Source organism: Gopherus evgoodei, chromosome 7, assembly GCF_007399415.2.
Source record: "Gopherus evgoodei ecotype Sinaloan lineage chromosome 7, rGopEvg1_v1.p, whole genome shotgun sequence".
Taxonomy (NCBI): Eukaryota; Metazoa; Chordata; order Testudines; family Testudinidae; genus Gopherus; species Gopherus evgoodei.
The window spans coordinates 2,233,997-2,257,109 of record NC_044328.1 but is presented as its reverse complement, the minus strand read 5'-3'; the positions used below and the strand labels follow the sequence as shown (position 1 = coordinate 2,257,109).

Below are 23,113 nucleotides of genomic sequence, written 5' to 3'. Positions count from 1 at the left end.
CCGAGGCCCCCCAGCACCAGAGCCAGCAGGTAGCACAGGACGACCAGCAGCACCAGGCAGCAGAGACAGATGCCCACGATCCACCTGCGGGGGAGACGTGAGAGACCCGGTCCCTGGCGGCGCAGGAGTCTGGGGCTGGCTGGGGCATCACCCCCTGCAGCAGGGGAACATGCTTCCAGACCGAGGGGGGGTCTCTCCTTAGAACAGACCACGTGGAGAGACCCGGTCCCTGGCAGGACAGGAGTCTGGGGGCTCGACGGGGGGTCCACCCCCCTGCAGCAGGGGAACCTGCTGCCAGACCGAGGGGGGGTCCTCTCTGAACAAACCACCCCCTCACCCGCAGGGCATCTGTTATACATATAAAGGGAAGGGTAACAACCCTCCTGTGTACAATTCTATAAATCCCTCCTGGCCAGAGACACCAAAATCCTTTTACTTGTAAAGGGTTTAAGAACCTGGCTGACACCTGACCCAAAGGACCAATAAGGGGACAAAATACTTTCAAATTTGTGGGGGCGGGGGAGGAGCTTTTGTTTGTGCTCTTTATTTTGGGGTTGTTCACTCTTGGGACTAAGAGGGACCTGACATCAGTCCATGTTTTCCAAACCTTTTTGCACAAGTCACTCAATATTTCAAACTTGTAAGTAACAGCCAGGCCAGGCATGTTAGGTTTATCTTTGTTTTCTCACTTGTAAATGTTCCTTTGCTAGAGAGAGGTTTATCCCTGTCCGCTGTAACTTTGAAGTAAGCTCGAGGGGTTCCTCTGAGCTCTTTGAATCTGATTACCCTGTAAAGTTATTTCCATCCTGATTTTACAGAGATGAACTTTACCTTTTCTTTTAATAAAATCCTTGTTTTAAAAAACCTAACTGATAGCTCATCGTTTTAAGATCAAGGGGTTTGGACATGTTGTTCACCAGGAACTATTGGTGAGGAGATACGCTGCAGCCTACCCAGAAAAAAGGGGTGTAAGGACTTGGGTGGGAGGAGCTAGCTAGGAAAGCGGGGGTTGGGGACTTGGGAAATAGTTGGGGGAAGGCAGAGTTCCAAGTGGCTCTCCCCTAAGATTTAAAACACTCTTGGTGATGGCAGCTCACTGCCTGAGCTGAGCTGGTAAATAAGCTTAGGGGTTCTCATGCAGGTCCCCACATCTGCACCCTAGAGTTCAGAGTGGGGAGGGAACCTTAACAGTGTCCAGGGGACACTGGGCTGCTCCGGGCCAGGGCCAGCTGCTCCCCCGCGGCGCTCCCTGGGCCGATGGCAGGGCTCAGCCTGGGCTCCCCAACAACTGCCCTCCTCCGAGCGCAGGGGGCTCAGAGCCCACCCGGGCGTCGGTCCCACACCCCGTCGCAGGGAAGGAGCTGGGGATACCATGTGCCATGCAGCTCCAGCCCCGGCTACCAACCCCCCTAAGAGTCCCCTAGGGATCAGGGAGCCCCAGGCGGGATCAGCCCCCTCGCGCGGGGAGAGGCCCAGCCCCTACCTGTAGCTGTCGTAGGTGGCAACCTGCGGCTCATAGTCCCTGGCCTGCCTGCCAATGGTGTCCAGAGCAGCCGTGACGTTCCCCAGCGTGTCCAGCACTGGGATCTCACTCCGCACCCCAACAATCTTCTGCCTGACCGTGGCCAGCTGGCTCCGCGCGTCTGTGGGGAACGGGCACGTCAGGGACGCACAGGCAGTGACAGCTGCTCCTGTAGCCCCCCCGGGGCCCACGCTCCAGCTCCCCCTGCACAATGCGTGGGGCAGACACAGCCCGCAGCGGACAGATCCGAGAGGGCAGCAGGGGGGGGGAAAGGGAAGGAGAGTGCCTGAGAACGGGAGAGCTGTGCTGATCGGACAGGAAGGGAGAACAGGGCGGGGGGCAGAGGGGAGAGCACACACCCGCTTCATAGGCCGAGGTGGGGCCTGGACCCCTGGCTCCAGGGAGGGACAGGCAGGGCCCCATGGGACGGGCAGGGCCCCGGCCATTACAGTGCCGTCCCAGAGCAGGGAGCTGTGGTGGCTGGGGCAGGAGGGGTCTCCCCAGAGGGAGGGGGAGGAGGTGCCCCAGGTGCCCCCTTCCTGTCTCTCACGGGCACCCCTGTACTACCAGACGACAGTGCCACTTACCTGCCACCACCTTCTGCGCCTGCTCTTCCACCCTCATGGGGGTCTTCTTCAGCGTCTCGTTGGCCTGCAGCCCCAGACACGGACAGGGGAGAGGAAGACAGACAGGCTCAGATCCTGGCCCAGGGCCCCTATGCAGAGCACTGGGTGAGGACAAACGCACCACCGGCCTTGCTCCAGCCCCACTCCCCAGCCCCGCGTGCCCCGGCACAGGGGACAGTCAGAAATACCCAGCACAGGCCAATGCCACGGGCTCAGCGCTGGCCCGGACAGGCTGCTGGGCTCTCCCCATATGGGGCGGGGTATGACAACGGAGGCACTCTCAGCCCCCCCAGGGCAGCACTGGCAGGGCACTGGGCTGGACAGACCGTTGGCCTGCTCCAGGTTGGGAGGGGGCAGACACCCGGCTAGCATGGCGGGCATTTTCCGCATGGCGTCAGCGGTTCGGGTCCTTCTGGCCCGCCCCAGAGCCATGGCTTGGAGACGCAGGCTGCTCGGCTAAGGTAGGCATGGCTGGGTCGCTCACCCCCTGCCACGCCGCACCCTGGAGCAGGGAAGTCGGCAATGCCCCTACAGACCAGCCCCACCCAGTGCCGGTCAGAGCCACATCCTGCTGGCCCTGCGCCACCCCCAGCCTGTACCTGCTGCAAGGCAGCGCTCAGGTTGCCACTGGTCAGGCTACTCAGCAGTGCCAGTTGGCTGCTCACGTCGGGGACCTGCGGAAACAGGAGCACGTGGATCAGACGGCAGAGTTGACGGTGGGGAGGGGGTGCCGGGCTGAAAGGGTGCTGGGTGTGACGCTCTGAGTGTAATATATATCTCATTGAACGGTGACAGGGCCAGGAGTTAATTATCTCCCAGACTGACCTGCCCCACGGCCGAACTTTAGAGACTGGTTAGGAAGATCTGTAAGTGAACAGAGCTTTGAAATGCAGCCGGCATTGTTAGAGGTAGAAGGGGAGGTGTTTGCTCAGGGCTTGGGATGTCAGCAAACAAGTCTTGTCTATTGCTAGAGCTTTGATTCAAAGATCGAAACAGAAATATTCACATTTAGGAAGACGCAAGTGAAATAGGATTATTGTCTATGTGTCTCTTTGAAGGTTGTGGCAACCTGAATCTGAACTGGTTAATGGGTAAATTCCCTGTGCTAACTGCCAGGATGTTTGGGAGAAGGAGAGTTCAGCCTATTGTTTCTCAGGCCAAAAGGCTTCTGGAAATGTATAAAAACCCTGGGACATGATCCTGCTTCATCTCAGATCTGCTTTGGGTTTCAAGAGGGAGAAACCTTAAGCCACAAGGATTGAGATCCCCAGTCACTGACTGGAGCCACCCTGAATATGGACATTGGACTGTAACCTCTGGACTATTTCTAAAAGGACTTTTGGCAACTACAAGCTCATCTCTGCTGTGTACGTGAACCTCAAGAACTGAATTCAAGTCTGTCTGTATATGATCTTTTAACCAACTCTCTCTCTTTTCTTTTTAATAAATTTAGATTAGCTAATAAGAGTTGGCTATAGGGTGTATTTTGGGTAAGATCAAGTAATAATTGAACCTCGGTGCATGGCTGATCCTTTCGGGGTGGAAGAACCTTTTTTTATATGATGAGAGAAGATTTTCAGTGACCATCATCATATCTGACATGTGTCTGGACGGAGGCCTGAGGCTGGGTACTTGAAGGGAACTGCATTGTTTGGATTCTGAGTAACCAGTGAGGTACGATAGAAGCTGTTTCATGCTGCCTTGGGAAATGTAAGTATTGGAAGATCCACAGCGTCTGGGGTTTGCCTGTCCCGTTCTGTTTGCAGTTCACCCTGAGTGACCTCAGCTGGCTCCCATAGGCAGCACCGTCACACTGGGAAGAAGCAGGGTGCTGCTGGGAGCTGGCTACGTCTGGGCCTGGTTATATACGTACCAGCAGGGGTGGCAGGACAGCGCCCATGTCAGAGCACAGATGTATGTGCACATGAGGAGGTCAGCGGGTACATTGTGGGGGTATTTGCATGTGGGGGAGGTTTCAGTCCCCCCAACCCCATACACCCACCCAGCCCCCATGCTAACCTGTAACCCATGCATCCATGCAGCCCCCATGCACCCCACACCACTTTGCATCCCACCCAGCCCCACATGCCAACCTGTAAGCCATGCACCCCACACCACCCTGTGCCCCTACAGCCCCCAGCCCCCGTGTGCTCGCCTCACCATGCTGAAGTCAGCCTCGGGGGCCAGGCCACTGACAGACACCTGGAAGCAGGGCTGGCCACAGCTCTGCAGGGTCCGGTTGATCCGCTCCTGCAGGCGGCTGAGGTTCTGGCTCAGCTCCTCCTGCAGCTGCTGCAGGCGCTGGCCTGAGTCGTTCACGGCTCGGAGCTCCTGCTCTGCCAGGTCCGTCACTGGGGGGGGGACAACAAGGAGCTCCTTATGGCTCAATCCATCTCGTCTGCACCATGCCCCAACCCAGGGACTAACGAGGGAGGGGGATCCCTGCGATACCTCCTGACGGTGCCACGAGGGGGACCCCCAGACACCCCCAAGGTGATCCCTCAGCACCTCAGCTGGGGCTGGGGCCACAGGCACTGACTCCATGGGTGCTCCGGGGCTGGTAGCTCCCCACCCTGCCCCCCTGCTCCAGCTCACCTCCGCCCCCTTCGCGAGCGCGCCACCATGGCCTGCTTCTCCCCCCTCCCTCCCAGCGACTGCGACGCAAAACAGCTGTTTCACACAGCTGGGAGGGGGAATGCAGCACGCTGGGGGAAGAGGCAGGGCCAGGGCAGAGATTTGGGGAAGGGATCCAATAGGGGCACTGAGGGGGCAGAGTTAGGGCGAGGACTTTGGGGATGGGGCTGGCATGGGGGCAGGAAAAGGGGAAGGGGGGCGTTGGGACCTACCGGCAGCAGAGAAAATTGGCACGTATGGCTGGGACCACCCTGCTCCGTGCTGCAGGGGTGGGGGCCAGGCTGGGGTCGGGGAAGGAGCTGGGTGCAGCCTCCGCCCAGGCCCTTGTGGAGATGGTGAATCGGGGGATCCCAGGGAATAGCTAGCGGGGGAGTTATACCAGCCCAGGGTCCTGGGATTCCCTGGGCCCCTCAGGTGCTGGGGCTGGTGGGGGTGACATTCTATACCTGGGGGAGTCTGCTGTAACCCCCATATTCCTCATTTTCATATCATTGTGATCTTCCCTCACAAGGCAGCTTTATGTGTGTCAGGGGAAAGGTTCTGATCTGCTGAAAGTCATTTCTCTCTCTCTGCAGATGTGTATCATTCATGCATATGAAGTTATGAGAAGTGTGTTGTATGGTTGTCACCACATGCTGTGAGTTGGGGAATCAGCCAGATATCCGCTCCCCAGAGGCAACAGCAAGGAAAGTGACTAACGCCCGGGTGTGGTGTCAAACGACCCACCAACAGCCATTGTCCAGCTACAATCCAGTGACTCCCTGTGATGAACTAGGAATGTTCTTAATGTTTCCTCTGAATACTGTGTGGGTGCCTCAGTTTCCCCTATGCAGTTCTTATGTCTCTAGGTGGTGAGATAGGGAGTGTAATTGTTGCAGAGCGGAAGTCTGGTGTGCTTAGGTGGCCGACACTCTGTCTCCTGGCAACTAATGGCTGGGGTCCTTCCCCCCTGCAAGGAGATGCTAAAGGTGCTGGAGAACAAAGAGATCAGGTGACCTCCTAGCCCAGGAAAGGGACAAAACCCAGAGAGGAGGGGCTGGAGGGGGTTTCAGTTTGAGGCTGGCTGGGGACGAGGAGTGAAGTGCAGACGTGGGTGTCTGGCTCACTGCCCCCCAGGATGGACCCGGCTGAGGGGTCCCGTTCTCTGTACCTACAAGCTCTGTTTTAGACCCATGTTCCTGTCATCGAATAAACCTCTGTGTTACTGGCTGGCTGAGAGTCACGTCTGACTGCAAAGTGGGGGTGCAGGACCCTGTGGCTTCCCCAGGACCCCACCAGGGCGGCCTTGCTGTGGGAAGCACACGGAGGGGCAGAGGATGCTGAATGCTCCAAGGAGAGACCAGGAGGTGAAGACATGTGAGCTTCTTGCCCTGGAGACAGTCTGCTCACAGAAAGGAGACTTCACCAGAGTCCTGCCAGGCTCCATAGGAAGCAGTTCCAGAGCATCGCGGGGGACTCCGTGACACCCCTGCATGAGGCCCCACCAGGGGAATTGCTCAACCCTGTTTGGAGAGACTCAGCAATGCCCCCAGACATGCCTGGACTTGTGTTCTATGGGCTCATGGACTGATGGTACAGACCAGGCAGAGTGGACACTGTCACAGAGGAAAAAAACAAGAAAATCCCCCACTTCGTCACAGACACTTGCTGGACCCTGCTCCTGCCCCCACCTCTGCTGCAAGCAACCAGGACACTGAGAAGACGACAAGACATCAACACAGGAGACTGGCCCAGGTTTAGGGAACAAGCCTGTACCCGAAGGACTGCAACATCCAGTGGGGTGAGAAACTGCTTCATCTTCTTACTCCCAGTCTAATCGGGTTGAGAGTTTAGGCTGCGAGCTTATGTTTTATTTTCGTTTGGTACCAACTCTGACTTGTGGTGCTTTGACTTGTAATCACTTACAATCTATCTTTATAGTTAATAAATCTGTTGGTTTATTCGACCTGAAGCAGTCAGTCTGGTTTGAAGCGCGTCAGAGACTCCCCTTGGGATAACAAGCCTGGTCCATATCAGTTTCTTTGCTAAACTGACGAATTCATATAGGCTTGCAGCGTCCAGCGGGCACAACTGGACACTGCAAGACGGAGGTTCCTAGGGTTGTGTCTGCGACTGGACATAGCGGCTAGTGTCATTCAGTTGCACAATCCAAGGTGCAGTTTACACGCCAGGGCTGTGAGTGACCAGCCCAGGGGTGGGGTTCTCCCAGCAGAGCAGGGTCAGGCTGGCTCCCAGAGTCAAGGACTGGAGTGACCCAGCAGATCACCGGTCCAGATAACACCAGGGGAACGTCACAGGGGGTTACGCTGTCCTCCACTGCATAGCGTGCCCCCTGGCACCACCCTGAGCACCCACAGCTTTCCCACCAAACACCCCCAGGGTTACTCTGTCCTCCCCCCTCGCCTTAGGGGCTTGTTCCCCCCAGTGTCTGGGGGAGCCCCCAGCCCATGCCTGCCCCCTCAGCCCCAGGGCCAGTACCTTCCAGCAGGCGCGTGGCGGAGCCCAGCGCCCCGTACACCTCCTCTCCCACCTCAGAGATGATCCTGCCGCCCAGGATGGGTCCGATGCCTGTGGAAAAGGGGGCAGCGCTGTCACCTGAGGCCCAGCCAGACACACGGCCAGCAGGGAGGGCTCCAAACCCCGAGCCCCTCTCTGGCCCTCACTCCCCGCCCTACTTGCCCCCCAACATGGGGCTCAGCACCGCAGCAACCACCTGCAGCGTGGGCACACGGGGGGCAGGCAGCAGGCGCAGAACGGGCTGGCCACGGAGCCCACGTCAGGCTACGGTCCTTTGAGAGGAAATGGCTAAAGTTACGGGCTGGGAGCCAGGACTCCTGGGCTCCTTACCCCTCTGTCACTGCCCTGCGGGGTGCCCTTGGCGGGTGTGGCGGGGAGAGCGACCCTGGCTGGGCTGGAGGGGCTGCGCCACGGGAGAGGGTGGGATGAGGAAGCAGCCAGTGGAAGGGGCAGGTGGGCAAGAGCCTGAAAGCCCAGAGTGGGCACAGTGCAGGTGGCCAGCCAGTGCCCCCTGCAGCCAGGAACGAGCTCCTGGGGCCCACGGGGGCCGGGCTCCATACTGGGGCCATGCAGGCAGGGAGCAGAGCCCCGTGCAGCACAACCCCCGCCAGGGCTCTGAATGCTGGTGCAGGGTATCCCCAAGGGCTAGCCCAGGCAGGCAACGCGTCCCCAGCCCCCCCCCCCGGAGCCAGGTCCCCGGAGCCATGCCCCCCTCAGCCCCCTGCCCCAGAGCCAGGTCCTTGGGGCCATGCCCTTCCCCAGCCCCACCCCGGAGCCAGGCCCCCCTCACACCCGCCCCAGAGCCAGGTCCTTGGGGCCATGCCCTTCCCCAGCCCCCACCCGGAGCCAGGCCCCCCTCAGCCCCCTGCCCCAGAGCCAGGTCCTTGGGGCCATGCCCTTCCCCAGCCCCCACCCCGGAGCCAGGCCCCCCTCACACCCCGCCCCAGAGCCAGGTCCTTGGGGCCATGCCCTTCCCCAGCCCCCACCCCGAAGCCATGCCCCCCTCAGCCCCCTGCCCCAGAGCCAGGTCCTTGGGGCCATGCCCTTCCCCAGCCCCCACCCCGGAGCCATGCCCCCCTCAGCCCCCTGCCCCAGAGCCAGGTCCTTGGGGCCATGCCCTTCCCCAGCCCCCACCCCGGAGCCAGGCCCCCCTCACACCCCGCCCCAGAGCCAGGCCCCAGGGCCACACCCCGCCCCAGGCCCCGTACACAGACTCACTCTGAAGGCTGCCGTTGGCCTGGCTCACTGGCACTTCACTGGAGGCAATGATGAAATCCACTTGCTGCAGGGACAAGGAGAAGGGGGGTGAATACGGGCCTGGCTGGGGAGGAGGCTCCTGCCCCCACAGGGGGACTACACCATATCCAGCACAAATGGACTAGCTCAGGGGGCTACATGGGTCACCCCCAGGCAGGCCCCTGGAATCCATGCCCTGCGTAGACCCTGGCATCCAAGCCCTGCCGGACTCTGGCCCACGGGGTGGGCGGGGCTGGGGGGCTCCGGCAGGCAGGTGAGCAGTGGGGGTGCTGCATGTACCTGGGGGATGGAGCGGACGAAGGTGCCCAGATTGTCCAACGTGGTGTTGAGGGCACCGAAGCTGCTGTTCACGGCACGGGAGACGCGGTCGTTACTGATGAAAGCGCAGATGTTCCCAGCCCTGGGACAAGGAGAAAAGGGGGAGGGGGTGGCGTCAGCACACAGAGACCTGAGGGGGCCCTAGCTATATGCGCTGAGCCCCCAGAAGGTCCATGCACAGCACGACCTGCTCACAGCCAATGCCTCATGCTCTGAGAGTCACGACTCCTGGGTGTTACCCCTCCCCATGCCTCAGTTTCCCCCTGGTGAGGTCCACCCTTGGAGGGTGAGGGGGCATAACTAAAGCCAGCGTAAAGCGCAGCTCACACTGAATGTGCCAGCCCTGCAGCTTCATCCCGATCCCAGGTCCCTGGTCCCCCATTGACCCCCCCTTTCCTCAGGGTGACAACAGCACTGTCACAAACCCGGGGGTGTCATGGAGTCACTGGGCGATGCTCTGGAACTGCTCCCCGCAAAGCCAGGGAGCCTCTGGGGAGCCTCCTCTCCCTTGGAGGAGACTGTCTTCAGGGCAAGAAGCTCACACGGCTTCACCTCCTGGGTCTCTCCTTGGAGCATTCAGCATCCTCTGCCCCTCCGTGCGCTTCCCACAGCGAGCCCCCCCCAGCGGGGTCCTGGAGAAGCCAAAGAGTCCTGCACCCCCACTTCGCAGTCAGTCGTGACTCTTAGCCAGCCAGTAACACAGAAGGTTTATTTAGACGACAGGAACACAGTCCAAAACAGGTCTTGCTGGTACAGACAACAGGACCCCCTTTAGTTAGGTCCATCTGGGGCCCCAGGGAGGCCTCAGCCCCATTGGGAAGCCCAAGCCCTGTCGGGGCCCCTCTCCATTTCCCAGCCAGCTCCAAAACTGAAACTCCCTCCAGCCTCTCAATCAGCCTCCCCCGGCTCCTCCCCAGCCTTGTGTCCTTTGTTCAGTGTCCCGGGCAGAGGTGTCACCTGGCCTCCAACCCCCTCCTGGGTTCTCGGGTTACATGCTCAGGTCTCCTCCCTTACCCAAGGCAGCCAGTCCCAGCACAACTCCCCTGCAACCTTCCCAGGTCAATGCTCCCCACTCAGCATTCACAGAACACAGCCAGAACAGAACATTCCCACTTCATCACAGGGGGTCACCAAGCCGCACACACGGAGTCTGAGCTTCACTGCCACAGCAGGGGTCGATCCCTGGCTCCTATCAGCTGAGCTAAAGGAGAGTCGCCACTCGGGGTACAGGGCTTATGGCACACAGCTCTGATCCTGCCCAGTAGGAAGCAGAGTGGCCAGCCAGTCCATGGCAAGCACTTCTAGAACCCTTCTCCCTTCCAAGAGGCTCAGTGGGAGCTAGGCCCCCAACCCGCCCTCCATGACCCCTTGGGACACTCCAGACTTTGCACGGATTAACCATTCCACTCCCGCTTGACAGCAGAGAATTCCATCCTCCCTGTCACAGAGATGGAGAAAGTGAGGCAGCAAGTCCGGCCAGGGCTCAGCCGGATCTCCAAGTGCGGGATCCCCAGCTCCCCGGCCATTGCTCCAGCATCACCTTGCTGCTCCCACTCAGCGGGGTGAGCGGGGACCAGCCCCCTCGTTCTTGGTTACTAGCTGGCTCCTGCCCCCCCCCCCGGGGTCATTCCCAGGTTCCATGGCCTGGAACACTCTAACCCCGGGTTGAACTCAGACCTCAACTTCCTGAGGCTTCCGGCCCTTTGTCCTCGGGCAGGAATCTGCTCCTGTGAACAATGGGGACTTCCTGGCGCGTCCCTGCCTCGCCTGCCTGCTTTCCCAGCAGCTCTCCCCCGCAGGCAGCAGCGACTGCCCCTCCCCATTGCATCTAGGCTCCCTGGCCTTGCAGCCAGCCCCTCCCCACCCAAAGGTGTCTCCTGGCTTCAGAGAGCTGGGTCTCCAGCCAGAACCTCAGCCCCGGGGGAGCAGGGCTCTGTGTGATGGGTCGCTCACGCTAGTGCTTTCATCCCCTGGGTGGGATCATGACCTCAGCGCACAGATAAAGCCACGAGGACGGAGAGGGGTTGTTGAGCAGCCGGCCCAGGCCACCCCCTGTGCGAGAAGAGATGACAGAGCCAGTGGATGAGACCAGCCTGGGGACCCAGGGATCAGCTTAGCTCAGAGGGGGTTAGTAACGCCTGGTCATCTGGGGCCCTTCCCAACACCTCCTCCCTATACAGGGTAACGGGGCCAGCGACGCACAGCCAGGCAGCAATGCAAGAGCCCACAGTGCTCGGGCTCTACACTGAAATACGGCCCGCGGAGGCGCTGGGCCGGAGCGCAGCACTCACAGGATGAGGGTGGTGACCAGCAGCACCGAGGCGAAGAGCGCCCTGCGCCGGCAGCCCATGCGCTTGCTTTGTTTCTGGTACATCGTCCCCCCACAGTTCCCGCAGCAGCGGCAGCAGCAGAAGCAAAAGCCGACCAGGGGCACGAGGATGATGAAGAGAAGGCCAATGGCCACGCAGACCAGGAAACCCACCTCATAAACCAGCACCTAGGGTGAGAGCGCAAGGGTTAGCAACATCCCCCCAACAGTGCCCGCGGCCCTGGGCCTCACTCCTCCCCCCAAAATGCAGCTGGATCTGGGGCAGAACGCGCCAGCACTTAATGCAGTGTGGCAACTTAGGGCAAGAAGTGAAGGAGCGACACTGTGGGGGAGGCACCAGGATTTGGGGAGGCAGAAAGGAGTCACTAGCTCTGGAACCTGGTCAGGCCGCTGGCTTGCTGCCCGGAATCGGACTACGTGCCTTGGGGTTTGATTCCTTCCAAGCGCTCTAGCCTGCTGCCCCTGTCTGCAGCACGGATGGCATCGCTGTGGGGGGGGGCATCATTTGGGGCATGGCTGACCTCAGAGTGGGGGCACTCTCCCTCTGTGCCTATAAGGGGCCCTGCCCCATGACCCCGCCAGGGCGCTCACCTCTCTGTACACAGTAGGGTTCGTAATGTTATTTTTCTGCTGGATCAAGTTGGTGAGGAGTTCTGGGGAAAAGGAGCAGAGACGGGGGTTAGCACCCCAGAGACGCCACGGCCAGAAGGGACTGTTCTGCCTCCATCCCATCCGCCCCAGTCCGACTGGCCGTGGGACCCAGGCCCGAGAATTCACCCAGCGACTCCTGCTTCGAGCCCAGGAATCTGGGGCCGCGCTGGAGCAGAGCTTTCAGGGACAATCCCTGGTTAAATTAACACTGCATTAAATGCCCATGGCTGGCCCGGGTCAGCTGGCTCAGGCTGCAGGGCTGTAAAACTGCAGTGTAGACGTCCGGGCTGGAGCCTAGGCTTTGGGACCCTGCGAGGGGGGCAGGGCCGGCTCCAGGCCCCAGAGCGCCAAGCGCGTGCTTGGGGCGGCATGCCAAGGGGGGGCTCTGCCGGTTGCCGGGAGGGCGACAGGCGGCTCCGGTGGACCCCCTGCAGGCGTCCCTGCGGAGGGTCCGCTGGTCCCGGGGCTCTGGTGGAGCATCCGCAGGCGTCCCTGTGGGAGGTCCACTGGAGCCGCGGGACCAGTGAGCGGCAGAGCGCCCCCCCGCAGCGTGCCGCCGTGCTTGGGGCGGCAAAACGGCTAGAGCCGGCCCTGGAGGGGGGATGTCACCCCCCCTACATACCGCCACAGAGCTCCCTTTCAGCAGGAGCTGGAATGACCCTGGGAACCGGCAGCCTCTCCGATAAGCCATGGTGCAGCCCCTCCCTTGGCCAGCTTGGCCCCGGTGTGACCTCAGCACCAGCTCTGTTGGCCTTTGAGCTGCGGCGCAGCCTGCCCCATAGGCCCGACCTGGGTATAACAGTGCCAGCCCCACCCGCCAGCCTGGGCAGCGCTCCTGCTAATCCAGAGCCGTGCCGGGAGAGCCCAGCCTCCTGCCTGCAGCGAGGCCCTGCCAAGGCGCCCGGGGAGCTCCTGCCTGGCCTGGAGCCCCCGTCTGAGGGCCCGTCAGTAGGAGCCAGGAGCCACAGGCACAGGCTGGGCCACGCCCAGAGCCAGCCCCCAGCCCCCCAAGTCACGGGGTTCGGATAAAACAGGACCTGACTCTGAACCTCTCGTGTCCAGGGTTCGGGCCCTGGCTGCAGCGCCTCCCAGGTGAGTCCGAGCCAGCCCATCCCAGCCACACAGCCAGTGGCCCTAGGAGCCACGGCACAGAGCCCTGACCCATGGCAGCACTGCCACCCCCAGTGAGCCCCAGCCCAGCAGGAGGGGCCCCCATCCCCTGGTGCTCTCACATCTCCCCCGATCCTGGTCACCCTGGCCCCTCCCTCCCCGTGACCCGGAGCTCCAGGGCAGAAGGGTTTGTGTGGAAGGGGCACCGCTGAGCAAAAGGCTGGTGCTGCTGTGAGCGGGGTGGGGCTCAGTAGGGGGCGCTCTCCCCTCACAGTCCATGCTGACCCCAATGCCCCAGTGCGGCACTAGGGGGTGCTGTGCTGAAGGGACTGGGGGTGGGGCTCAGTAGGGGGCACTCTCCCCTCGCAGACAGCGCTGACCCCAATGCACCAGTGCGGCACTAGGGGGCGCTGTGCTGAAGGGACTGGGGGTGGGGCTCAGTAGGGGGCGCTCTCCCCTCACAGTCCATGCTGACCCCAATGCCCCAGTGCGGCACTAGGGGGTGCTGTGCTGTGGATGGGGGTGGGGCTCAGTAGGGGGCGCTCTCCCCTCGCAGACAGCGCTGACCCCAATGCCCCAGCATGGCGCTAGGGGGCACTGTGCTGAAGGGACTGGGGGTGGGGCTCAGTAGGGGGCGCTCTCCCCTCACAGTCCATGCTGACCCCAATGCCCCAGTGCGGCACTAGGGGGCGCTGTGCTGAAGGGACTGGGGGTGAGGCTCAGTAGGGGGCGCTCTCCCCTCGCAGACAGCGCTGACCCAATGCCCCAGCATGGCGCTAGGGGGCGCTGTGCTCTGGGACTGGGGGTGAGGGGCTCAGTAGGGGGCGCTCTCCCCTTGCAGGCAGCACTGACCCAGTGCAGCATACGGGGCACGGTGCTGCAGGGACTGGGGGTGCATCTGTGCCTGTAGAAAGCAGAGGTCACAGGACTGCAGTGGGGATCATGTCCCCTGGCCACGCTGGGCTGAGATCACCTCAGCTGACAGTCTCTTTCCCCGGGGCTGATGTGCAGAGCCGGACCAGGCTCACCCCACCCCAGTAGGCACCAGGGACTCCATCCTGTTGAGGCATATCCAGGGGATGTTCTCTAGCGAGTGTGAGCCAGGCCTGGCAAACCCACAGCTCTAGTTCCAAATTGCACAAACTCCTCCCTTTCCAGCTGGGGCTGGTTTCCTTCCCATGTCCTGCTTTCCCTTTGCATCACCCCAGCCCCACTTTTGCCCCGGCCCGCGGTGTATTCGGCAAGCTCTTCAGGGCAGAGCCCCGCACTGTCACACCTGTGCGGCAGCAGGAAACAAACCGTGAAATCAAACAAGTCGGGTCACTGCCAGGAACCAGATGGCTTGTTTGCAAACTGCAAAACAAACAGGAGATCCAACAGGGCGACAAGGAAACACAAGCCCAGGGGAGACAAAGAGAGCAAACAAAAGCACCCCAGGCCCTTGAAAAAAGCAGGGGAACTGGTCCAGATTGGGTGGAGGGTTATGTGCTTTAGGGGAACCAGAGCACTTTCCGAACCCTGTGTAAGGATCGCTCCACCTGCCACTGCAGTGCAGCCACCTCGGGGGCAGAACATGGCAGCTGTTGAAAAGCACCCAGCACCCAGCAGCGAAAGGGAAAGTGGTCTGCAATAGTTGCTGCAGAAGACTCAGTCTAGGCAGACACCCGGGCTACTCGCTCTAGGATCTCAGCTCACCACAAGCAGCCAGGACTTTGGTCGTTCGGCTCCTTTGAGAGATGGTCCCTCCAGCACCCCCTGGGCTCTGGCTCACAGGGAAGAATCAGCAACCCCACTGCCTGCACCCCCAGCTTTTCTAGGCAGTGTCCTCCCCAACCCCCACTAGACCCAGGTCACCCCCTCCAGCACTGGCCCACATCTGCGTGCATTACAAATGGGGAAGACTCATTATCCTCGTTTTATAGAGCACAGAAACCGAGGCACAGAGAACCCAAAGCCAGCGTTTTCACTGACCACGGATGCCCAAGCTGAGACCCCTCAAGGTGGCCTGACTCGCAGAGGGGCTGGGCCCCACACACCCACTCTGGCCAGTGGGACCCGCGGGTGCTCTGAGCAGTGCAGATCAGGCTCCAGGCACCCCAAATTCAGTGGACACTTTGGAAAAATTGGCCTCACGCAAATCGCCCCACTCCACAGAGTGAGTGTGACATGGGACCCAAGAGTCCTGGCTCCCAGTCTTGTACTCTAACGGGCTGGTAAGCTGTCACACGCAGCTCTTCCTGCAGTGGTTTGAAGCAGACAGGAGAGTCCTGCACTCAGAGATGAAGGATTCCCAGCTACCTGCAGCTGGCTCGCAACAAACTCCTCTGTTCCCTGGGGACAGAGCTGCCCTGGGTGCTCCCCTCTGGACCCCACCAGCTACTGACTCACAAACTCGGGTCAGGCTCTGCAGAGAGGAGCCCAAACCCGGCAGCTGCCAGGTGAGAACAAACTATGGCCAGGCTGGGGCACACAAAAGTGTATCTAGCCCAGGATCCTGGACAGAGACCGCTTGGAAAATAGCACTGGCTGGGTCACAAAAAGAAGATGGATGATGGGATGAAACACGCATCATGGGACATAAGAACATAAGAACGGACAGACTGGCTCAGAGGAAATGTCCATCTAGCCCAGTGTCCTGTCTGCCAACAGTGGCCAGTTCCAGGTGCCCCAGAGGGAGTGAACAGAACAGGGAATCATCCAGTGATCCATCCCCTGTCGCCCATTCCCAGCTTCTGGCAAACAGAGGCTAGAGACACCATCCCTGCCCAGCCTGGCTAATAGCCATTGATGGACCTGCTCTCCATGAACTGATCTAGTTCTTTTCTGAACCCATTTATACGTTTGACCTTCACAGCATCCCCTGGCGAGGAGTTCCAGGGCTGACTGCGCAGACGTACTTCCTTGAGTTTGTTTTAATCTGCTGCCTATTAATTTCATAGAGTGACCCTGGTTCATGTGTTACGAGAAGGGTAAATAACACTTCCCTGTTCACTTGCTCCACACCAGTCATGATTTTATAGCCCTCTGTCATATCCCCCCTTAGCTGTTTCTTTGCCAAGCTGAACAGCCCCAGCCTTTTTCATTTGGAAGCTGTTCTATGCCCCTAATCCCTTTCGTTGCCCTGCTCTGTACTTTTTCCAGTTCGGATGTATCATTTCGGAGCTGGCGCGGCCAGAACTGCGCGCAGTGTTCGTGGGGTGGGCGTGCCCTGGATTTCTGTAGGGGCATTAGGAGATTATCTGGTTTATGATCTATCCCTTTGCTAACGGTTCCCAACATTCTGTTCACCTTTCTAACGCCGCTGCGCAGGGAGTGGGTGTTTTCAGAAAACTACCCACAGTGACTCTCAGATCTCTCTCTCGAGCTTATTTAGATCCCATCATTCTGTCTGTAGAGTTGGGATTTTGTTTTCCAACCTGCCTTATGCTGTGTTTATCAACACTGGCTGTTATCTGCCAGTGCTGTTCTGTTGCTGAGAGACAAGGTGGTTAGTTAGGTAATATTAGCTTTTATTGCACCTTCTGTCGGTGAATCACAACAGAAGCTCCAATAAAAGCTATTACCTCACCGACCTGGTCTCCCTAATATCCTGGGACCCACCCGGCTACACCACCGCTGCCTACATCTCGTTGCCCAGTCACCCAGTTTAGCAAGACCCCTTTGTACCTCTTCACACTCTGCTTTGGATTTCACTGTCTGGAGTAGTTTTGTATAGTCTGCAAACTTTGCCAGCTCACTGCTTCCCCCTTTTTCCTTGTAACGGACAGAAATAAACACTAAACTGTCACATAGAAATCCTGAGAATCCCAGGACGGCCTCCGAGCACTCCCTGTGCGCACACACTGCTCTGACCCAGAGCACAACAGAACTCACCCTCAGAGCAAGATGCCAGCTACAGCGCGGGGCTGCAGGACGGCTCTCTGGCCTCAGCCCCACTCAAGGCAGAGGGGCGTTGGGGCCAGCCTTTCATTCGCTGGGTCCCAAAGTGCTTCACAGAGCCCCTGCCAAGTGACAGGAGGTCTCGAGGCCTTGCACAGGGCCGGCTCCAGGCATCAGCATTCCAAGCTGGTGCTTGGGGTGGCAATCTGCAAAGGGTGGCAGTCCCTGTTGTTTGCCCCCAAGCAGTGCACCGAATTGCCGCTGCGGACGGCGGGGGCAGTCCGTGTGCCCTCAGGGTGGCACGTGTGTTTCCCCGGTGGCGGCAATGTGCCTGCCGCCCTTAGGGCACACGCACTGCCCCTGCCATCCGCGGCGGCAATTCGGTGCACTGCTTGGGGCGGCAAAAACTGTAGAACTGGTCCTGACCTTGCAGGTTGCAGGTGAAATTGGTGACACGAAGTCTGGGTATATTTGTCGTGCAACCTATTTATTGACACTCTCTGTGCCAGTGCTGGGGCACCCGTGGTCACAGACAGCGCATAGGCCACCCCGTGCTTGCAGGACTCTCAGCTAAACGCCTGGGCCCAGCTCCCACAGAGCAAATCTGCCCCAACTGGCTCTGGTTAGATAAACGAAGGCAGGGAGCGAACTCTCCTGCCCTTTACAACAGCTTCCCCAAAACCAGGCTGCATCACAAACCCACCCGCAATGCGACACTCCTGAGGCTGAGCACAGCCCGCTGCCTCTGGGGAACAGCACCTCCTGAGACTCCCCCACAGCCCCACTGATACGGAGGCCTGTGGAGTGCTGGGTGGGGCAGGGAGATGAGTGACACACACCCTCTGCCCCAGCTGGGTCTCTGCTCCACCTCCCATCAATGATCCCATCCAGGAACGCCACCAGCTTTTTTGCCGCCCTAGGTGGCGGAAGGTCCCCCCCCCGAAATGCCGCCCCCGAAATAGGCAGCAGAAGGTCCCACCCCCAAAATGCCGCCCCCAACAGAGGCAGCAGAAGGTCCCACCCCCAAAATGCCGCCCCCAACAGAGGCAGCAGAAGGTCCCGCCCCTGAAATGCCAACAACGACTGGGGCAGCCGAAGATCCAGCTGCCGCAGTCGCCACCCCCCAAATGTTAGTGCCCTAGACGACCACCTAGGTCGCCTAATGGGTTGTGCCGGCCCTGACTCCATCCCCAGTGCCCCTTTTGTCTCCTACCCCTAATCTTTCCCCACTGGCCTCTGTCATGGCCTCCTGCTAGCCCCCATCATTCCCATCCCTCAGGACCCCCGTCCCCTCCCAGAGGCAGTGGATTGCCCATTCAGAAGTAAATGGTTCACTTTCATAGGCCCCAGCAGGCTGCACATCCCCCTCCCCAGGATGTTGTAACCCACACCACAGCCCTTCCGTCTGTTACGTTGCGCCATGCTCCTTGCAGAGCTGCCAGCCCATGCTGCCTTCGGGCTCAGCCTGCCACAGGCTCCACAGATCTCAGAGCGCTTTGCACACGTGCATTGCAATCCCATCCGATCAGTGGGGAAACTGAGGCACGGGGCAGGGGCATGACCAGCCCAAGCTCAGCCAGCAAGCCAGGCATAGAACCCAGGAGTCCAGCCCCCCAACCTGGGGGCCCAGGCATGGGGCCATGCTTCCTCCCGTGATAACACATTCAGCTAACGAACTGCAGAGCGCTGAGCAGCAAATGCCAGGGTGGCAGACGCGGATCTCGGGATGCACACAGGGCTGGGGGGACATTCGGGGCAGGGAGCAGAGGGACGTGTGGATGGTGCTGAAAGCAGCTCTTCAAAGAGATCCTGCAGGGACCCAAGTAACCCGGGTCTGACACATCAGTGCCTGGGAGCTGCAGCCACCTGCCCTGCCCTACCCCAGATAACTGAGAGAGAGGGGACGAGAGCCCCCTTGGGATGCCCGCACCATGCTCTTACCGGCTGGGAAGGCATTTGGCTGCACCAGCCCCAGGAAGGAGCGCACCATGCTGGACAAGCCAGGCAAGCTGCCCGCGGGGGGCGCCGGCCCCGGCTGGTACTCCGGCTGCGAGAGGTTCTGCAGGGCCATCCTGGGCCGGGCTCTGGGGCAGCTCCAAGAGCCGCTGGGGGGAACGTGCCGCTCTGGGGGTGCAGTTAGCTTCTGGCCTTCCTCCACACGGTGCTCCCCAGCAGGGCTCGGGCACGCCCGGCAGGGGCAGGCTCCTGGAACAGACAAAAGGTGTGAGCAGACCACAGACCCAGCAGGGCACTGGGCCCAGCAGGAAATGCAGAGGTGAAATAAAATACCTGCTGCTTCCCGCTGAGGGAGAAGAAAGAGGAGTGGCTGCTCAGACAGAGCCCCAGGCAGCGTGCCCCGCAGATAGACAAGAAGCGGGGCAGGGCCAGGCCAGGTGTGGGGCAGCCCCTGGGGGGCAGGAGCGAGCTGGGGATGTCCCATAACACTACAGAGCAGGGGAGCTGCCGAAGGACCCTTACCCCTTTCCCAGCAGCCACCTGGTGCCAACGACTGCCCATGAGGGGTGGGCGAGACTGCAGCCTCGAGGCCAACAGCATGTTGGGTTTGTGGGTTGCCCATGTTAATTTGTGATGAAAGAAAAACAACTCCCCCCCCCCGGCTCCTCCTGCCACCCACCACAAGGGCCTTGCCCACATCTGGCTCAATGTGGCCTTGGGAGGCCTGAGGTGGAGGATCCACAGGCCGAGGGTTATGGGTATTCCTCTCCCCAGAAGCAACCCTGGTCCCTGGGGTGTCTGGCAGTGCTAGAGTGTGTGATGCCCCCAGTACCTCACTCTCCCCGCAGCCCAGCCCGTTAGCAGATTGTTAGGAAGGCATGGCTCCCCCAATACACCCCACACCCAGTTTTTTGCCCTGATTGTCATACACTCTTGCTTGGGCTAGCGGACTCCAGAGACGCCAGCAGCTGCCGCTCTCCAGCTGCCCAGCTCGGACGGCAGCCAGCACCATGGAGAAGTAAGGGTGGCAGTACCACAAACCCCTAAAATAATCTTGTGGCACACACACACCCCCTACAACTCCTTTTTGGGTCAGGCCTTCTACAGTTACAACACCTTGACATTTCAGATGTAAATACCTGAAATAATTGAATTTACGATTTTTTTAATCCTATTACCGTGAAATGGACCAAAATGGACAGTGAATTTGATAGGACCCTACTCCTGGGGAAATACAGTGCAGTAGCCACCAACGGGTCAATTTGGAAACACCTGGCTCCAGGCTGGGCCCAATTAAGTCCGCCCCCTAGGGGGTGACATCTGGGGCAGCCCTCCCAGGCCAGTGCCTTCTCTCTGCCCCTCTTCCCATGCGCTAGAGGCAGCCCCCACCCCAGGAATAATGGGAGAGCTCCAGTGCCCTAAGGGAGTAGGGTGACCCCCAGGTACACACTCCCTGCCCACCAGCGGCCTAGGACACGTTCCAGGTTGCTGCAGCCAGGATCTGCCGGTGGGAATCTCCCCAGAACCTGATCCAAGTTGCCCAGAGTTTTCTCGCTGCCCGGCCGCTCCAAATTCTGGGGTGGGCACCCCAGGAGGGTCATCCCCAAGGCGAGGGGCAGGGGCCCTGTTCTGAAGGGCAGCGCTAGCCCCTAGAGGGGGAGTCGCGCTGTAGGCCAGTGTGGTACCCACAGGCAGGGGAGGGTCACAGCTCACTGGTGGGGAACCCAGGAAGGGAGCCCCCTTTCCCAGCTGGGTACACAGCTCCCACTGCTCCATCCTATCAGAGGGCAGGTTGACCAGCCTGAGCAAGGACTGCGCAGCCAGATCCACCCCACCCACCCCCCTTGGTCCTTCGGGGGATGGCAGGAACTCGGGACTGGGAGTCCAGATGCCTGGGTTTGGTTCCTAGCTCTGGCAGTGGAATAGGGTGTAGCAGGTTAGAGCGGAGGGGGTGAGGGCTGGGTCCAGGACCCCTGGGCTCTGTTCCCACCCCGGGAAGGGGAGGGGGGGTCTAGTGGGTCAGGGCGGGGGCTGGGAGCCAGGACTCCTGGGTTCTGTTCCCACCTCAGGGAGGGGGGTCTAGTGGGTCAGAGCAGGGGTGGGCTGGGTGCCAGGACTCCTGGGTTCTGTTCCCACCCCGGGAGAGGAGGGGGGTCTAGTGGGTCAGGGCGGGGGCTGGGAGCCAGGACTCCTGGGTTCTGTTCCCCCTCAGGAGGGGGGTCTAGTGGGTCAGAGCAGGGGTGGGCTGGGTGCCAGGACTCCTGGGTTCTGTTCCCACCCCAGGGAGAGGAGGGGGGTCTAGTGGGTGGGGCTGGGTGCCAGGACCCCTGGGTTCTGTTCCCACCTCAGGGAGAGGAGGGGGGTCTAGTGGGTCAGGGTGGTGGCTGGGAGCCAGGACTCCTGGGTTCTGTTCCCACCCCAGGGAGAGGAGGGGGTCTAGTGGGTCAGGGCGGGGGCTGGGAGCCAAGACTCCTGGGTTCTGTTCCCACCCCAGGGAGAGGAGGGGGGTCTAGTGGGTCAGGCGGGGGCTGGGAGCCGGACTCCTGGGTTCTGTTCCCACCCCAGGGAGAGGAGGGGGGTCTAGTGGGTCAGGGCGGGGGCTGGGAGCCAGGACTCCTGGGTTCTGTTCCCACCCCAGGGAGAGGAGGGGGGTCTAGTGGGTCAGGGCGGGGGCTGGGAGCCAGGACTCCTGGGTTCTCTCCCTGCTCTGGGAGGGGAGTGGGGGCTGGGGGGTTGCAGCAGGGAGCGCGCCCCCCCCGGTAGTTTAATGGGCGGGGGCCGGATTCCCGGGCGGGGGCGGGGCAGGCTCTCCCGGCCCGGGGGCGCTTACCCCGGCAGGGTCCGGCGGCGCGGGCTCGGAGCGAGGCAGGGGAGCGCTGGGTGCCCGGGGCCGGGCTTAGCGCGGCTCCTGCCCCGCCCGAGCCGCGCGAACTTCGGCTCTGCCCGGCGGCGAGATCCTGACCCCACATAAACCTGCATCTCCCCTAGAGACCTGCCCTGCCCTCCAGAGAACTGCCCCCAGACCTGCATCTGCCCCAGAGAACTGCCCCCCACCCCCACCTGCCCCCACCTGTCTCCTGCCCTAGAGACCTGCCCTGCCCTTCCAGAGAACTGCCCCCCACCCACACTTCCCCCAGGACTGCCCTGCTGCCCTCCAAGAACTGCCCCCCACACACGACGCCAAAACCTCCCTAGCCCCAAACGGCCCCCAGACCTGCATCATCTTGCCCAGAGACCTGCCCTGCCCTCCAGAGAACTGCCCCCCCACACACTTCCCCCAGAGACCTGCCCTGCCCTCCAGAGACTGCCCCCAGACCGCATCTCCCCAGACCTGCCCTGCCCTCCAGAGAACTCCCCCCCACCACACTGCCCCCAATCTGCATCTCCCCCACACAACCACTCTGACCCAGAGACCTGCCCTGCTCCCCCCCACCCCCTGCCCTCCAGAGAACTGCCCCCCACACACAGTGCCCCCAGACCTGCATCTCCCCCAGAGACCTGCCCTCCAGAGAACTGCCCCCACACACACACACTGCCCCCAGACCTCATCTCCCCAGACCTGCCCTGCCCTCCCATAACTGCCCCCCCACACACACACTGCCCCCAGACCTGCATCTCCCCCAGACCTGCCTGCCCTCCAGAGAACTGCCCCCACACACACACACTGCCCCCAGACCTGCATCTCCCCCAGAGACCTGCCCTGCCCTCCAGAGAACTGCCCCCCACACACACACTGCCCCCAGACCTGCATCTCCCCTAGAGACCTGCCCTGCCCTCCAGAGAACTGCCCCCCCACACACACTGCCCCCAGACCTGCATCTCCCCCAGAGACCTGCCCTGCCCTCCAGAGAACTGCCCCCCCACGCACACACTGCCCCCAGACCTGCATCTCCCCCAGACCTGCCCTGCCCTCCAGAGAACTGCCCCCCCCCACACACACTGCCCCCAGACCTGCATCTCCCCAGAGACCTGCCCTGCCCTCCAGAGAACTGCCCCCCCGCACACACCCTGCCCCCAGACCTGCATCTCCCCCCTCAGAGACATGCCCCACACAACCACTCTGACCCCAGAGACCTGCCCTGCCCTCCAGAGAACTGCCCCCCCACCACACACACTGCCCCCAGACCTGCATCTCCCCCTCAGAGACATGCCCCACACAACCACTCTGACCCCAGAGACCTGCCCTGCTCCCCACCCCCTGCCCTCCAGAGAACTGCCCCCCACACACACACACTGCCCCAGACCTACATCTCTCCCTCAGAGACTGCCCCCACAACCACTCTGACCCCAGAGACCTGCCCTGCCCTCCAGAGA

The 23,113-nt window shown here is 61.1% G+C and overlaps 1 protein-coding gene across 1 annotated transcript in view; it reads right to left on the bottom strand.

Moving 5' to 3' along the window:
* The window catches only part of LOC115655185 (prominin-1-A-like), a 40,329-nt gene extending 18,683 nt beyond the window's left edge, over positions 1-21,646 (bottom strand). Inside the window, 12 exon segments of the mRNA XM_030570418.1 lie at positions 1-84; positions 1,484-1,643; positions 2,110-2,173; positions 2,748-2,822; positions 4,309-4,499; positions 7,261-7,350; positions 8,518-8,581; positions 8,836-8,956; positions 11,166-11,371; positions 11,795-11,856; positions 18,785-19,048; positions 21,630-21,646. Coding sequence (XP_030426278.1) covers positions 1-84; positions 1,484-1,643; positions 2,110-2,173; positions 2,748-2,822; positions 4,309-4,499; positions 7,261-7,350; positions 8,518-8,581; positions 8,836-8,956; positions 11,166-11,371; positions 11,795-11,856; positions 18,785-18,914 — 1,247 coding nt within the window. The 5' untranslated portion in view covers positions 18,915-19,048; positions 21,630-21,646.
* Positions 21,647-23,113: the final 1,467 nt, after the last annotated feature.